The following is a 17,798-nucleotide window of genomic DNA, read 5'->3' as shown; positions in this document are numbered from 1 at the left end:
GGTCCTATGCAGGGCTTTGACACCCACTGGCAAGAGGACATCAGAGGGCCAGCAGATGGTGTTGTGGTTACGTTGCTGGCCTCCCACATGGCTGATCATGGTTTGGGTCCCAGACCTGGTAGCTTGAAACTCACACTGAGCGTGTGTGTGTGTGCGTGCCCAAGATCCCAAGAGGAAAATGGAGAAGGGATTGCAGCCTGGCCATCCCCCCAGAGAGTGGTTTCTCACTTTCTCTCTCACTGTCTGTCTATCTCTCCCATGAGTACAAATACCCTAGAGCAAAAACCTCTTAGGAAAAACAAGAGAGGCCAACCACACCCAGAAGATAAACCCTTTCTCCCAGGCAGACTTGGGTCATATGGGTGTTCTCACTGCAGTCCAAAAAAACCCAACATGCAAACCACCTTGTTATTTTATTAGAAGCATATTTACATTCTTGCAGTTAACTGCAGAGAGCAGTTTACAAAAGTTCTGTATAAAGTTTGGAAACTACATAAAAATAATTTCTATTCTTCGTAAAGGGAAAATATAAGTTAGTTATATTTACTCTGCTAAAAATGGACCGAAAGGGAGAAACAGTTGCATCTGTCCCTTAGCCAGAAAACATAAGCACGGAGCACGAGGAAGACTGTGGGCCTCATCAGGGATGGGCACTGCCGATCACAGGCAGGGAGACCAGGCCAGACCCATCCACAAAGGCACAGAGGAGCTGCTAGGGAGCTGAGCAAGGAATCGGCAACACTTGGAGGACAAGGACGATGTAAATCACAGGTCAAACAAGGGAACGGAGACTTCTGCCTGAGCCATGAGACTGGCATTTCACCGCATGCCCTGCAGCCTGGGCTGTAAAGGAAGTGACCGTAAACAGAGCCCCCAGCCAGTCCTGCCAGCCCGTTGCCAGTGCTGCTACACGGGGAGCTGGGTCTATGCTCTGCAGCTGCTGTCACTGCTCGTGTTCACAGCGCCTGTGCACCGGAGGGACTAAAGGGACAGCTGTCTAGCCTGAAAAGCTCCCACCTGGGTCAGACTCTGAAGCGGGGAACCGCAGTGCATGGACCTGAGAGAAGCACTGCCTTCCCATGGCCCCCCAAGCATCTCCACTGCACAGTTGAGATGTGGGAACCCCAAGTCCCCTTTTCCTGTTGAGTGGCTGCTTTCTTCCCCAGCATTCAGTTATCCAGTGCCAAGAAATCTGCCAAGGAATCACTTGAGAAGGATAAAGTCTCGAACCTGAGCCTCTCGGAGTGAAGGAGGAGAAAGTCCTCCCAGGGTGTCTTGGCCACTCTGTCACCAGCAGGGGAGTGGCCAGACTCTGTGCCCACGAGGTACTCTGACGCCGTCCTCGCTGTTTGTAGAGCAGATGTGCTCCTGAAGAAGCCATCCACGTCATATCTGTCTCTGGGAACAGCTAGACATCGCAGTGAGAAAGGTTCTTCGTAATGAACTGCATGAGGGTTCCAGCATCTGCTGTCATGAGGTTGCACACACTCTGCAGCCTGCGGGGATCAGAACCCGTCCGGGAGTCCATCCATGAGGCACCTGTGCTGCTGCCGGGCCAGGGGCAGGAAGCAACCCCTCCCCAGGCCTGTTCTTCCTGAAGAGAAGTCCCAGCGCCTGCCCTGGCCACCAGCCTCAGTCTGGAAAGTAGGGCAGCCCTGGTGGGGAGCAGCTCGCAGGGTGGAGGTTGGCAGCTCCCCGTGCCGCTGCACGTGAGGCGGGAGCAGGCTGAGCTGTGGAAGTCCAGTGCGGGGAGGAACGTGTCCCTGAACGCAGATCCCAGTGGGGGCAGGAGCAGCCAGGCAGCACGGCCCGCGCCTCTCCTGCCTCTGCTGCCAGCTGCAGCCGGTTCCACCCAACTGTTCCCGCCACTCGGGCACAGGCTCAGGCAGCAAGTGGCTTCCCCCCAACCTGGGAACGAGAGGCCAGGGCGGGGCATGCCTGCCCGGGTCATGCCAGGGGTCAAGTCTGTGCGTGTGCAGGCAGCAGGGCACAAGATGGCACCAGACACCGAGACCAGCAGAGAACATTTCTGGCTTCCCCCTTCTCTCATCCTCTCCCTCATATACACCTGGCCTTGTCTTACATGGAAAGCAAACTGGGGAACCAAGGAGGACATCCTGAGCGGCTGGCTGGAGGGCTAGGGTCCCTGGGAAACTGGAATGACTAGAAGGGCCTTGTTCTCATCGGACGCCACAGGGAGTGGCTGAGAACCACCTAGAATCAGGCACCAGGAGCCTCAGTGACCACGAAACAGGGGCTTTGGCAAGGGGAGGGACCTTGTGGTCCTCCTGGACCCTGACCCACCAACGACTCAGATCACTTACAGCTTGGAGCAATCTGGGTTCACTGGGGACAACGGTCAGACCTGGCGGTGCACAGGGTAGGTGGGTCGACACAGCAGGGCATCTGTGGGCACAGCTGGGGGGAAGGGGGCTGGATTCAAGCTGGCACAGAAGCAGTGGGGGCCTGAGTCCTTGTTCATCGAGAATGGGGGCCCCAGAGGCCCACCACGCTGCCAGCCGTGGCCCGGGGCGTGGTTAGGAGTCATCCGTGGAGCTGTAGGGGAAGAACTTGGTGGCCTTGCTTGGGGTGGTGGGGTTTGGGCACTCCGCTTCCTCGCTCAGTTTGAAGAACATTTCCTGCTCCCGCTTCTTCTGGTTCAGATCCTCTTCCAGAGCCTGGGAGAGGAAGCAGATGGTGTCTGGTGGGGTCCCAAGGGCCTGAGTCTCCCAACCACAGGACCCCACCTAGGTGGCCTTCTCCAGAGACTCCCCCAGGTCCAGTGCCTGCACTAGGTTGCCCCTCTTTCTCTCCCCTAGACGGTAAATCCTACCTCCTTCCCACCACACCAGTTCCAGCCCACGGGTCACCCATCTGGGACCTCTGTTCTACCTGTCTACTGTTTTTAAAAACCTAGGCATTTCCTGTGGGTGGTTTGGAGAAATGTCAATGGAGAAGGGGTGGGAAGGTGCCCAGCTAACCACCTGGCAGCCAGGTAGCCACAGATCAACAGAAGCCCAAGGTCGAAGACGGAGGAGTTAACAGCAGGGGAGCAAAGTCGTTCTTACATGGTGGTTCCAAAACAGAGCACTGTCCCAGTGACAGCACACAGGGCGTTCTTAGCACATGTGTGCTCCCTCACCTCAAGGTTCTGATTCCGAAGACTGCGTATTATAAAAGTTGTCAGCTAAATCCAGGGGGAGCTCTTTCTAGTAAACAAGCACTGTGAAAGCACCCCTTTCGGAATACATGGGTTTATCCAGTTCACTAGATCCTGCCAGAAAGATTTCTTAAGGGCTCTCCAATAATACTAATTCGATTAAGAAAGCAGGAGGTGGGACCAGCAGATGGCGCAGCAGTTACGTCGCTGAACTCTCATGTAGTCAACCGCAGCTCGAGTCCTGGACCCAGCAACTTAAAACTCATGCTGGGCACCTGTGCATGTGTGCCCAAAATCTCAAGAGAATAGAGGAGAAGGGATTGAGGCATGGCCATCCCTCCTGGGGGATAATGTCTCACTTTCTGTCTCTCTGTCTTTCTGATGAGCACACATGCCCTGTAGGAAAAAAATCTCTCAAAAAAAAAGAAAAAGAAAAAAAGCAGTGGGCCAGCAGGTAGTGTGGTGGCTAAGATGCTGGACCCCCACATGGCTGATTGTGGTTCAAGTCCAACACCAGGAGGCTTGCTTCTCACTTTCCCCTTTTCTCTGTCTCTCTGGTCAAATGAGAAAAATAAAATAATAGTAAATATGCTGGTTAAATAATAATTATTTAAAAAAAAAAAAAAAGGAAAAAGGAAGGAAGGAAGTGGGCCAGGGGCGGAGCGGCAGTAAAGGCGGTTGAATACCACATGGCTGACTGTGTAGTTCAAGTCCTGGATCCATCGGCTTAAAGAACAGGCCTGCGTGTGAGTGTGCGCATGTCCAAAACCTCGAGAGGAGAGTGGAGCAGAAGGGGCTGTGGTATGGCACCCCCCACCCCCCGGGGTGATTTCTCACTACCCCTCTCTTCTCTCTGTGCGTGCTCTCTCTGGGAGGTACGTGCACCCTAGAACAAACTTGAAAAATAAATGTGCAGTGGAGAAACATGGTTCAACAGTCAGGGAAGCCCCAGTTCCTGGGTTTTTAAAAGAAACTGGAAATCCAACTTTCCTTTTTTAATTTTTGCTATGGGGGCACGTGCTCATCAGAGAGAGAGAGGGGAAGTGGGAAAGCACCCCCGACGGGGATGGTAAGGCCGTGGTGGGGATGGTAGCACTGTAACCCCTTCTCCATTCTCCCCTTGGGATTTTGGGCACAGTGTGTTTTTCAAGGGACTTAAACTGACCACTCAGCCATGTGGGATCCAGTTGCCTTGACCACCACCATGGGCTGGCTTCCTTAAGGCCACTTTCTGCGTTAATGAACAAGCAACACCTTACTGAGGCTCTCCAGATGTTTGGTACTTGCTTGAAAACAATCATTCTTAATTCTTTTTTTTAAAGAGAGAATTTTGCTGTAGGGCATGTGCACTTGCCAGAAAGACAGAAAGTGAGAAATCACGCCAAGACAGGATGGACATACCACAACCCCTTCTCCTCCATTCTCCTCTCAGGATTTTGGGCTTGCATGCACATGTGCCCAGCAGGTATTTCAAGCCGCCAGGTCTGGGACTTAAACCGCAGTTGACTTTGTGGGAGTCCAGCAACATAACCATTATGCCATCTGCTGGTCCCAACTCTGAACTACTCTAAAAACCCTCTGCAATGGGGCCAGCAGGCGGTGGCCCCTCACCACCACCCCTACAGTGTTCCCCTACCCTGCTCCTCTCCTCCACTGGAAGCTCAGCTCCCCGAGGGTGAAGGCGCAGGCACGCCTGCCTGCGTGGCCCACAGAACAGCTCCAGCCTGAGCTGTGAGCACTGGGCACGGCTGAGAAGCGGCTGCTGCAAAAGTACACAAGTGTGTCAACAAATGAACGAACGACAGCAGTGCCACGTGTTCCTCCCACGCCGGGGCAGGGACGGAGAGCTGCTGGAGCCCACAGGAGGCACGTGGCCACGGGGGAGGTCTGGGAACTGAAGAACTATCTGCTGTGAAGACACAGAAGTTGGCTGAGCAAAAGCTGGTGGGTAGAGAATCCTGGCAAGGGGCATAGCCTGGGCGAAGGCCCAGCAGGGAAGGAGGGAAGCCATATGGTCTGGAGATCTATTTGGGTACTGAAACCTGTTCAGAGCTCGAGTGGCACGTGAGACTCAGGAGACAAGGCCAAGGAAGTGGTTCTCAAAGTGTGGTCCGTGGACCTCTCGGGGGCCCAACATCATTTTGCTGGGTGATGGGGGAGGGTTCAAGGAGGTAGGCGCTATTTTCCTAACAATACTAAGGCTTTTTTGGTTTGTTTTTGCTACTGTACGCTCACCAGAGAGGGAGAAAGTGAGAAATCAACCCCCAGGAGGATGGCCACACTGCAATCCGCTCTCCATTCTCTTCTCAGGATTTCGAGCATGTGTGCACGTGTGGCCAGAATGCTTTCCAACCCCCAGGTCTAAGACTTGAACCATGTAGCTGGCCATGTGGGATCCAGTCTCCTAGGCATCAAGCCTCTGGCTGGTCCAGAGGAGATGTTCTCGTGCCACTCTGTTTGACATACGAGCTCAACTCACTGCTTCTGTAGGGAACATAATTTTTTTTTCTACAATTATTTTATTTTATTCATTGTCATTATTTTGTTTTCCTTTTTATTTTTTTTTTAATTGATCAGAGAGAGACAGAGACAAAGAGGGAAAGTGAGAAAGCAAGCTATCAAGTCCGGGACTCGAACTGCAGTCAGCCATATGGGAGTGCAGCTGGCTTAACCACTATGCCACCTGCTGGCCCTGGAAACATCATGTTCAATTGAAAAAATGATTGATAAATGTTTAGTAAACATTTTCTTGGAAATGAACAAAAGCAGGGGCCAGCAGGTGGCACGGTGGTTAACGTGCTGGATTCCCACATGGCCGACTACAGTTCAAGTCCCAGACCCAGCAGCACACGTGTGTGTGTCCCTAAACTCCCAAGAGGAGAATGAAGGGGGAAGGGACCGGGACGTGGCTGTCCCCCAGGCGGTGATTCCTCACTTTCCCTCTCTCTCTCCAGTGAGCACACGTACCCTCTGACAAAACCTACAAACTAAAACTAAAACAAAAGCAGTGAGTCACTTCAAAGAAAATGACTACCCATACCTATTCCCAAGGACAAAATTTGAGAATTCGAACAAAAATGAGAATATGGAGAAAACCGTGTCCATCATCCTGAGCTCGATAGCATCGCGATATTTAGAGATTTTTCTGATGAGATCGGCAGTGATATTAATAGATGATTTTACTTTTAATACTATATACTGAGAAGTGTAACATTTGGAAGCTCTGTGTAAACACGTGAATGTATGCTTTCCGAATGATGGGGGAGTGAGGGACAAGCCTGTGCGGAGGTACAGTTTCACTCAACATGCAAGACAGGGACAGACCCGTGCAGAGGAAGCCAGAGCTTGCCTGGCCAGCCTAGGCGCAAGAACCAGTCCCTTCGGCTTAAAAACACGCCATGGAGGGGCCAGCAGGTGGTGTGTTGGTTGAGGGTGCTGGACTCCCACATGGTTGACCGCAGCTCAAGTCCCGGATTTGGCAACTTGCTTTCTCACTTTCCTTCTCTCTCTTTCTCACCATCTCACTTGGGTCAAATTAAATAAAAATAAATAAATAAAGTTAAAATTTAATTAATTAATTAAAAACATGCCATGTGCACGTGCCCAAGATCCTGACGAGATGGAGAAATGGTGGAAAAAAGGATTGCAGCATGACTGGCCCCGTTGAGAGGAGCTTTCTCTCCCCCTCACATACTTGCTTCTGCTCTCTGGCATGACGAAAGAAAAAGAGGCAGACAGACCAGTGTATTGTACGGTCATGGGACTGGGAAGCTCAGTCATAACGGTAGAGCTTCTACACTATACCTGGCCTTTAAAGAGACTCCTACGTGGGCCAGCAGGCGCTAGACTCCCACATGGCCAACTATGGTTGAGCCCCAGACCTGACTGCTTTCTCGCCGCCCTCCCCACCCTTCGCACCCATCTCCTTCTGATCAAATTAAATAATAATAAAACAATTCTCTAAAAAAAGAAAGAAAGAAACAAGTACTTGTTGAGTTTTGGAGTATTATCAAAGAAGAATATCCATAATTATCTGAAAAGGCTATTCAAATATTCTTTTCCAAATATCTGTGTGAAGTCAGATTTTCTTCATATATCAACCAAAATAGCAGATCATAACACACTGAATGCCAAAAAGTAATATGAAAACCGTCTTCTTGTAAATGGACATTAAAAGGTTCCCGAATGTGGGACCAGCAGATGGCATAGTGGTTATGTCACTGGACTCCCACACAGTTGACAGCAGATTAAGTCCTGAACCCTGCAGTTTAAAACTCATGCCAGCTATATGTGCATGCATGCCCCAATCCTGAGAGAATGGAGGAGAAGAGATTGCAGCATGGCCATACCCCACCTCCAGGGGGGTGGTTCTTGCTTTCTGTCTCTCTCTCAAGTGAGGGCATACACCCTATAGCAAAAATCTCTCTTAAAAAATAAATTTGCCAAATGTAAGATAATGCCAATCTTAAATTTAGTTTGACAAGAATATACTCATTTTTAAAAAATCAAAATGTAGGGACCAGCAGTTAGCATAATGGCTATGTCGCTGGACTACCACGTAGTCGACCACGGTTCACATCCCGGACCTGGTGGCTTAAAGCTCACACCAGGCTGGGAACCAGCAGTTAGCGTAATGGCTATGTCACTTTTTTTTAACTAATTATATTTCCTCTTTAAAAAAAACATAGGTACTCATTTTTAATTTGTGGGTTTAATTTACTACTGAATGTTGTGGATTAGTAAATACTCTAAATAATAGAAATCCTACATAGAGAAGATTTTATAAGAAAAATGAATGCACTGAAAATGGTTAAGTGGGAACCAGCAGTTAGCGTAATGGTTATGTCACTGGACTCCCACGTAGTCGACCGCGGTTCGTGTCCCGGACCCGGTGGCTTAAAACTCACGTGTGTGTGTGCGTGCCCAAGATCCTGAGAGGAGAATAGAGGAGAAGGGATTGCAGCGTGACCATCCCCTCTGGGAGGGGGGGTGATTTCTCGCTTTCTATCTCGCTGTCTCTCTCTGTCTGGTGAGCACACGTGCCCTATAGCAAAAACCTCTTCAAAAAAAAAAATCAAAATGTATTATTTATGTAAATATGTAATAAATATTATTGCTACTTGAAGGTAATTAGTAAATATTTTTAAAGTCCTCAGCTAAAACTATTTAAAATTATTTACTTAATTTTATTTATTATTATTATTATTATTCAGTTTGACCAAAGAGAAACAGGTTGAGAAAGAGAGGGAAAGTGATAGTGAGAAAGAAAGTTACCAGGTCCTGGACTCAAACCGTGGTTGGGCATGTGGGAGTCCAGTGCCTTAAACACTATGCCAGCTGCTGGTCCCTCAGCTAAAATTTCTAAAGCATTAAATATCCATAAAATTATGCTGGATGTGTGAACATGCATGCCCACATCCATGGAGAAGAGACGGTGGTGTGGCCATCGCCCTGGAAGGCAGTTTCTCACTCTCCTCCTGTCTCTCTCCCGCGAGCTGTGTGAGCCTTAGAGCAAACTAAAAAAGAGGTTTATTCACTTATTTTTCCATGAGCAAGAGAGATAAAGAGACAGAGAACGCATCCCCAGTAGAGTCCTCATGCCACGATCCACCCCGACACCAGCCAGCTCCAGAACATGGGCACACGTACGTTCCCGGAGTGCACATTCCTGGCACGCACAGGGAGGTCCCAGGACATGAACAGGCCCTCCTGTGTGGTCCGCCATGGTGCAGTGCTGCGTGATCACTGCATCCCCGCTGGCCCCTCTGAGGTTCTTGAGAACTTTTATAGTGTAAACAAGTGCAAAAACCCCAAAGTTTGAGAACCATGGGGCCGGGAGGTTAGCATGGTCAGGGCACCAGAGGACTATGGGAAATGGTACTTTGAAGGGGGGGGGGTTCATAAGAGCAGGTGAAAGGAGCCCAGCTAGAAGGCAGTTTGGGTGAACCAGGTGGGAAGCGAGAAGGCCTAACTGGGAGAAGGGGAACACGGAGCAGGGCGGAGAGCTAAGTGACTGATGAGAGCTGGCCAGAGGGTGGGGAGAGCAGAGAGGCCTGTGGGTCGGCCGCCTGAGGTGCCACTCACGGGCCTGGAGGGCAGGACAATGGGCTGGGGGGAAGAAGGTGAGTTGTATTTGGGACACAAGATCTGAGTGGAAGAACTCGGGAGACAGTTTAAATGTGCGGAACAGGAGGGTGGTCTGCGTGGGAGGCTGAGGTCGTGGGGGCATGGAGGGCGTGGATGGAGCCTTGGGAACAAGCGAGCTCAGGCAGCGAGTGTGTTCAGATGAGATGGAGGGCAGAGAACCGTGTTCTGGGGTCACAAAGCAGTAAGGCTGCAGAGCGGCCAGTGATGGAGAAGAGACCCAGAATGGGCCCAGGAGGACAAGACGGGATGCAGGAGTGACCACCAGTGCTGGCCGCCACCAAGAGGTCAAGTGGAACAGGTCCTACCTACGGGGTGGGGCCACCAGCGTGCCATTTACTGACTGCAGGAGCAGCAGCAATGGGTTGAGAAACAAATATGCGATGAAGAAAGTGAGACAGGGCGTCTGGGCTTGTCAGATGCTTCGTGAAGATGAGGCAGGGGCAGGTAAAAATGATGCAAAACTAAGACGGGCGTGTTTTCTGAATGTGAAAGGAGGACAGGCTGAATTCTAAGCATGACCCCCGGGATTCACTTGTGTGCGATTCACTCCCCTCATCCGAGTGTGGGCAGAACCTGTGAGTATGCCAGCGGGGTGGGAGGCTAGCCCGCAAACCTGACCTAATGACATGCGTCTTGCAGGACATTTCTCTCCAGCTGGAAGTGTACGAGGACGACGGAGAGGCCGAGAGCATGAGAAGGTCAGGGTGCACACTGGCTATTTGGAGACGGAGGGCGCCACACGACAAGGAATGTGGGTGGCCTCCCGGGCTGGGAGCAGCTCCTGGCTGACACCCAGCAAGGAACAGGGGTGGCGGGTGTACACCCACAGGGACGAGATCCTGCCCAAACCCGGGTGAGTTCAGAAGTGACCCTTCCCCTGAGCCTCCAGATAAAGCCCGGCCAGCCCAACCGACACCTCGACTGCAGCCTCGTCTCATGGCGCTCCGAGCAGAGAAGCCTGTGGAGTCCTCTGACTTCTACAACAGCACCACGAGGTGGTAAGTGGGTGTTGGTTTAAGCTGCCAAGTGGGTGGCATAACAGATTCGGAAAATAACCTACTTAGTGGGATATGGCTTTGCAATAGCTTCTAAGGGAAAACGCCCACTGGCTGGGCTCCTGGCTGGCAGTATAGCTGCCCCTACCCAGGACTGCACCCTCGGCGGGCCTCGCAGTGCAGGAGGCTGTCAGTCTGGGAGAGCCGAACCGGAGGCTGGAACAGCGCAGCAAGGAGGCTGCCTTCCAGAGTGGACGCAGTGGCATGCTCAGCCACACAGGCTAGAAAGCTCTCTCCCTCTCAGGCTGGAGCGCCATTTTATGGGTGCCCCAAGCAAGACTCCACCAAAAAGGGACCGCGGATGTTCCAGGGGATGCCTGCAGCACGGCATGGAGCAGAGCCCTCCACGGAGCCCACCAGCCCAGACGCGGTTACCTTTTTGCGTGGCCGGAGCTTGTCCCGCCATTCCTTCAGGTTCTGGTTATGGCTCTCGTCCAGGGCCTTCAGCTTCTGGGTTTCATGCTCTACCAAGAGGTGGCACTTTTCATTCTGGAACAAATTCCAGGCAGAACAAGTGAGAAAATCAGAAACCCGAGTCTGAGGACTGAGACGCACCTCACGAGGTGGCCACGAGGGCCCTAGACTCCCTCCCCCCACCCCCGACAGCCCGCTGCATACGTACGAAACATGCAGTGTGAACACACGTGAGCCATGCCTGGAGGAACACTCCAGAATAGTAATACTAAGAAAAAACATCTAACAGACACACGAACGGGAAGCTGTCTGCTGATGACGAGTTACATGGTACTGTCTTTGACTTCATTGACCTGCACTGCAGCCACGCTGGAGAAATCATTTTGTACACTGTAAAAATGCACAGTGATTAAATATAAATTTTAAAAGTGTAAAAACTAAATTAAGTTAAATTTTTAAAAAGTTCTTGGGACCAGCAGGTGGTGTCTTGGATAAGGCGCTGGATTCCCACGTGGCCAACCATAGTTCAAGTCCCAGATGCAGCACCTTGAAGCTCATACAAAGCACATTTGTGTGTGTGCCCAAAATCCTGAGAGGAGAATGGAGGAGAAGGGATTATAGCATGGCCATGCCCCCTGGGGGGTGATTCTCCCTTTCCCTCCATCTCTTTCTAGGGAGTGCACACACCCAATGGCAAAAACAAAACCAAAACAAAAACACTGTGTGGTGGGTTTACAGTAATGTAACTTTCTTCTTAGTGCTTTTTTGCATTGTTTGAATTTTTCAAAATGAACACACATCCTTTCAACAAAACAATACAACTGTGAATGAATACAGTGTGCTTTAACCCCACTCTACATAAGCAATCACTACACTTAGAAATGTCTATTTTTGGCCACCTAGGTTGCTTATCTTCACTGCTACAAAGAACCCTGTGTAAACATCTGTACTATGGGCTGAATTGTGTCCCCCCAAAACTCCTGATGCAGCCCTAACCTCCGATGTGACGATATTTGAAGATGGGGCTTTGGGGAGGTGGTGAGGGTGAGGTAAAGTCATAAAGGGCCCTGCGATGGCGAAGGAGGGACACCAGATAGCTTGCTAACTAACACGAGTCGTCTCTTTCTGCCATGAGAGGACCCGGCAACAAAGCAGCCATCTGCAGGCCAGGAGGACAGCCTGTGCCAGAACCCAACCAGGCTGGCTTCCTGAGCTTAGACTTCCAGCCTCCAGAAGTGTGAGAAAATACGTTATTGCTGTTAAAGCCACCATGGCATCTCAGGGCAGCCTGCACGGACTGAGATAAGCCAGATGTGTAAAGTTATTAACAGCTACATCAATCATGCATTTATGTCTGACATCCCCATCACACGCCATGTCATCAGGCGAGATTCGTGGCAAGGGATGAGGGTCACAAACGTGGCTGAGGCTCCTCCCACTTCATTGCTCCCCTCTGAGGTAAGGTATCTATGAAATTTAGAAATTTAGATCTCTCTTGTGGGCAGAAGCGACAAGCTCTTGCTGATGCCCCGCAGGGAATCGACCTTGTTATCAGGAGCTTACAGCGCAGGGGAAGCGCCTTTATTCAGACGCTGTGATCCACTGGGTTAAAGAAGAACTCCTTGGCCACTTCCTTTGGGTTTCAAGGCTCCGGGGTGTGGAAACCTGTGTGTCGGGAAGCACACTGCTGACAGCCCGAGTGCCAGGACGCCAGATGGGTTCTCTCGGTTACCCTCCCAGTCACCTCAGGGGCAGACGGGTGAATCCACAGAGCAGCAAAGTGCAGGGCCCTGCCTCGTGGCTTCCACGTCTGCTTTGCTTCCTTCAGGCATCCCTGCCTTTCCAGAAACTTCCAGATGGGTCCAATAGACTGAGCAACTTCCCAAGGTCCAGGGAGGTCTCTCAGGGAAGACAGTGTCTCACGCCACCACGAGGGGGCTCCACATACACGCTCCCTTAGGGCCTTGGCAAACTAAGGAGCAGAAAACTTGAAGAGAGCATGGATTTCCATAGCAAATGCCGTGGACACCTGGGACACCTCTCCCCAAGACGGGGACGGCCCTTGGTGAGGCCTAACAGCGTACCCACCGCCGGGCCCCAGGGAAGGCACTTTGGCCTCCACGCTCTCATCACGAATCTTCACTCCAACCCTGCACCCCACGCCCACTTCAGGGACGTGGAACTATGGCCTGGGAGGTGACAGGACCTGGCCAAGGCCACGCGGTCCTAGACGGCATGGCAGGACTGGCACCGGTCCACCCCAGTGTGAGCCTGTGGCCCCGGGAGGGCACCTGCAGCTGCTGCAGCTCGCTCATGTTGCTCTCGCACTGCGCCACCATGTCCCGCATCTGGTTCTCATGCTTCTGCTGCTGCTGCAGCCGCTCCGACTTCTGCCGCTTCTCCTCCTGCTGGGAGAACTGCAGGGGGGAGGGGTCTCAGGGGCAGGGCCGGCAGGCTGCGTGGGGAGTCTCGGCCCTGCCCCAGTGTCCAGCACCACCTCTGGCTATGCCTGTTTTAAGTGCCCTGAGCTGAGCCCCAGCCCCTGGCCTCGGAAGAATTCGCAGGCCAGTGGGCACAAGACGCTAACGTGACATATGATAGGGCAGTGCAGGTACCACACGGAATCCTGGGCCCCTGGGGCCACCGACTCCATGTGCCTGAGCCACGCGGGTTACATGCCACTGGGGTCCTGGCGGATGAGAGAGAGGGTTGATCAGGCCTGTAGCCTGGTGGTTAAGGGAGTTGGATCCCACATGGCTGAATGCAGTTTGAATCCCGGCCCCTGTGGCTTGAAAAACACCCCAGGTGCGTGTGCGTGCGTGCCTGTGTGTGTCCCAAATCCCAAAGGGATGGAGAAATGGAGGAGAAGGGATTGAGGCATGACCACACCTCGCTGGGGGATGCTCTCTCCCTGTCCCTCTGGCAAACTAAATAAACTGTTGGGGGGATGGGCTGACCAGCAGAGGAAGCCGTGGGATGAAAACACCAGCGCAAGGAGGCCACATGAAAAGGCATGTGCAGTCACACGCCAAGCCCTCCCCTGCCCCCGGAAGCGAATTCCCCCAGGCCACAAGGTGATGTCTATGTCCCCCCAGGATCCAGAACTGCATCTTTTAAAAACCAATTTGCTACAGGGAGCATGCACTCACGGGAGAGAGACTGAAAGAGAGAGAGGGGAAGTGAGAAGTCACCCCCGGGGTGATGGTCAGGCCGCAATCCCTCCTCCTCCATTCTCGAGGGGTTTTGTGCACACATGCACACACACGCGCAAGTGGCTGGCATGTTTTCAAGCCACCGGTCCAGGACTCGATTCGTGCAGTCAGCCATGTGGAATCCAGCGCCTTAACCACCACATGGCCTGCTGGCCCTGCAGCTTAGGCCCCACACTCCAGCCCGACCCGCCCGCGCACTCCGTCCCTGGGGCCCACCTGCTTGACCTTCTCGCGCTGCTCCGAGGCGCTGCCCGCGCCGCTGATGTGCAGGCTCTTCTTGAACATGGCCATGCGCGTCTTGCCCTCGCTCCTCTGGATCTTGGGCAGCCGCGCCTTCTCCTGCTGCTGCCGCACCTTCAGCTGCTCCACCATGCGCTGGTTGTAGCGTTGCATCTGCTCCCGCTCCTGGGGACACCGCGGGTCAGGGCACCAGCTGCAGGCCAGGTCACACCGGCCGAGCGAGCAGCCCGTGTCGTCTGACTGCCGCCGCCAGATGACTCGCTCTGCTCTCACTTTAAAGTGACAGCTAATGAGGCTCTGGATTCTTCTAACTGCCTTCTCACCTGAGGCTAGGAGACATCTTTAGCCAGTATCTCCAGGCAAAACACACACTACCGGGGATGGGTCATCACTGAGAGCAAGTGTAAATTCCTATCTTACCCAGTCTTGATAAATCTGAGTTTCCCCTCCCCAACACCTATTTGAATGTCAAAACTCAGAATGGGCGGCACCTCCTCCGAGAAACCTCCCTGACGTCCTAGTCTGATGAGGCGCCTTCTTCTGAGCTCCCACGGCCTACGCTGACTTCCAGCACTGCCCGTAGATGAGGAGCTGGATGACCCATGGCCCTTGTGCCTCCAGATCTCGGCCAATGGTCACGGTCCCCACAACGGGGACTGAACTGAGACAGTTATCACAGAAGGAGAGGAGCCCTGGCCACAGAGCAGGCCCTCGCCAGGGCTGGGGCCTAAACAATGACCCTGGAGGCATGCGTGGAAAAGAGAGGGAGTATGAGGAAAGGGAAGAAAGTCAGGAAGGAAGGAAAGAAGGAAGAGGAAGCGGCGTGGGAGAGACCTGGGGTGGTGTCAGAGGGAGTGCTGGGCCCCCTGCTTCCTGGCACGGTGTCCCACTGCTGGTCCTAGGCCTGAAACAGGGTCCCTGTAGAACCTCCCGCACCCCGCGTGGCACGTGGGATCCTCCCCGGGGCTGTCACCCACGGCCTCCCTGCTCTCCAGGCATCCCCAGGAGGCCCTGCCGCGCCGGCCTCCGGCTCTCTGGGCATCCCCGGGAGGCCCCGCCGCGCCGGCCTCACCTTCTCGTGCTTGCGCAGCAGCTCGTGCCGCTGCAGGAAGTACTGGTCCTTGAGCTGCTGCTTGACCAGCTGGTGCCGCTCCTGCAGCTGGTGCTCCTCCATCTCCCACAGGGCCGCCTCCCGGTCTGCGGGGACACGCGCCCACCCATGAGGCTGGCGGCCAGAGCCCTGAGGGGCTCCTCCCCTTCCCCTGTAGAGGCCCCCCTCTCAGGGCAGCTGAGAGCTAAGCCGCTGAGCTCGCACGGGCTGACATGCGCGTCCTAGGCACTTCCCGAAAGCCCAAGGGCGTTCGCGGTCAAGAGCCAGGACACCAGACTAGGCTGGAAGCTGGCTGCATCCCTGGGACCCACAATGGATAAAAAAGTCTCCCAGCCTCCTCAGCTCTGCCAAATGGGCCCACCTGTACCACGGCAGGAGGAGACATCCCTGGGGACAGTCTAAGTGCCGTCCACACCACACCTTGCTTTCCTAAAGGGCAGTGGGAGGCTCCGCGAGACACCGGGAAGACAGGACGGCCTCTTGTACTGTTCCCTCCTTTGCAAAATGGGTGATGGGGCCAGCCAGCGGCATGGAGGTTAAGGTGTCTGGGGCCAGCAGGTGGCATAGCGGTTATGTCACTGGACTCCCACATGGCCATTCACAGTTCGAGTCCCAGACTCAGTGGCTTGAAACATGTCAGGCATGTGTGCGTGTGTGCCCAAGGTCCCAGGAGGAGAATAGAGGAGAAGGGACTGTGGCATGGCTGTCCTCCCCGTGGGGTGATTTCTCACTTTCCCTCTCATTGTCTCTCTCTTTCTCTCTGGTGAGTGTATGTGCCCCAAGACAAAAACCTCTACAAAACAAAACAAAACAAAGAGGTGACTGGATTCCACACGGCCCACTATACGGTTCACGTCCAGGGTCTGGAGGCTGGGGATAAACACGTTGGGCACAAGTGCTTGCACACCCAGAATCCCTAGAGGGGAGTGGAGGAGAGGGGCCTGCGGCGTGGCCATCCCTCTCGGGGACACTCTGATGCTTTCTGACTTTCTTTCTCTCTCTCTCCAGCAAGTGTATGTGCTCTTCTGATGCTTTCTGACTTTCTTTCTCTCTCTCCAGCAAGCGTATGTGCTCTACGGCACTTTTTTTTTTTTTTAACAAATAGGAGACCCTCCTTGTCCCCTGTGTGTCCCACGTAGACAATGTCGACACATTGATTGGTATCCGACGTTTTAGCCTTGGAAGCCTAACAACCGCCCATGTACAAAGCAACAGGGCAGGAGAGCTGGCATCGGGCAGCCAAGTTCACGCCCTTCGAGACACAGAGGGGCCAGGGCCAGGCTCGGTGCACTGCCAATGTCTGGTTTACCTCCCTGCATTCCTGTCCTGTAAAATATGGCATCTACGGGACCAGCAGGTGGCGTGGTGGCCAAGGGCGCTGGACTCCCACATGGCCGATTGCGGTTCTAGTTCTGGACCTGGTGCTTGCTTTCTCAATTTTGCTTTCTATCTCTCTCACTCTGTCCCTCCCTGGTCAAATTAAAATAAACAAAGTTAAATAATAATTTAAAAATAAATAAAACATACGTTGTTACACAAGAAAGTTCAAACTGGGGGGGCAGGTGGTGGCACAATGGTAAACGCCACATACTAGACCGACCCTCGGGGAAGGTTCCAGGTGTGTATTCGGAGACCGGACAAAGTCCTCTGGGCAAGCTGTGCCCACAATCGGGGCTGGCGGAGGCTGGGCTGGACTGTGGCACTGAGGCTCTGTTAGGGGGTACTTTCTCTTGATCGTGGAAGAAATAAATACACACACTTTTTAAAAATCAAAGAAAAAAGAACATCTCATATTGCAGGCCTTTCGGCGAGCAGAGCCTGCCACTCTGCATACCTGACTCTCCACCCAGCACCTGCTGGCCACAGGCAGGCTAAGCCCGGGACTACGCAGGGGCTCCCCGTCTGAGCTCCCCAGGCTGAGGGACATTACCTACGTATGTAAGCCCCCCTCTCAAATCCCCTTTGTCCCCAAGAGTTCCCTGCCCTCTTCCCCTCCTGGGGGGTGGCCTATACCAGAGTCCTTAGAGGGTCCCAGGTCAGAGGGACTTTCCCAGAATGCAAACCTGTCAAATGCCACCCTAATGAAGGTCGCGGTGTGCTTCTGCCACCTGTGCCACGTCCTTTTCCCTGCCCAGCCCTGAAATCCCATAACCACTAGAGCACCAAGGTGGTGGAGAGAATGGCTTCTCACTGCACCTGCATCCGAGGCCCAGCTCTGTCGCTGTTCGCTGGGCAACCTCTGCACTATGGTCTGAATGTCTGTGTCCCCTCAGTGTGAATGTTGAAATCTTATCTGGGACCAGCAGTTGGCATAATGGCTATGTCGTCGGACTCCCATATAGCCAACTGCGGTTCAAGTCCCAGTCCAGGCTTACACTCACGCCGGGCGTGTGTGCGTGCAAGTCTAAGATCCCGAGAGGAGAAAGGAGAAGAAGGGATTGCGGTGTGGCCATCCCCCC

General features: G+C 53.2%; 1 protein-coding gene across 1 annotated transcript in view; it reads right to left on the bottom strand.

The window, feature by feature from the left end:
* Nucleotides 1-394: 394 nt before the first annotated feature.
* The window catches only part of STK10 (serine/threonine kinase 10), a gene marked incomplete in the record, with an annotated part of 115,765 nt that continues 98,361 nt past the window's right edge, over nucleotides 395-17,798 (bottom strand). Inside the window, 5 exon segments of the mRNA XM_027775894.1 lie at nucleotides 395-2,678; nucleotides 10,738-10,851; nucleotides 13,068-13,193; nucleotides 14,205-14,393; nucleotides 15,301-15,425. Coding sequence (XP_027631695.1) covers nucleotides 2,538-2,678; nucleotides 10,738-10,851; nucleotides 13,068-13,193; nucleotides 14,205-14,393; nucleotides 15,301-15,425 — 695 coding nt within the window.

The sequence above is a fragment of the Tupaia chinensis genome, unplaced genomic scaffold, assembly GCF_000334495.1.
Source record: "Tupaia chinensis unplaced genomic scaffold, TupChi_1.0 Scaffold000612_1, whole genome shotgun sequence".
NCBI lineage: Eukaryota > Metazoa > Chordata > Mammalia > Scandentia > Tupaiidae > Tupaia > Tupaia belangeri.
This window is presented reverse-complemented; position numbering and strand designations above follow the sequence as displayed.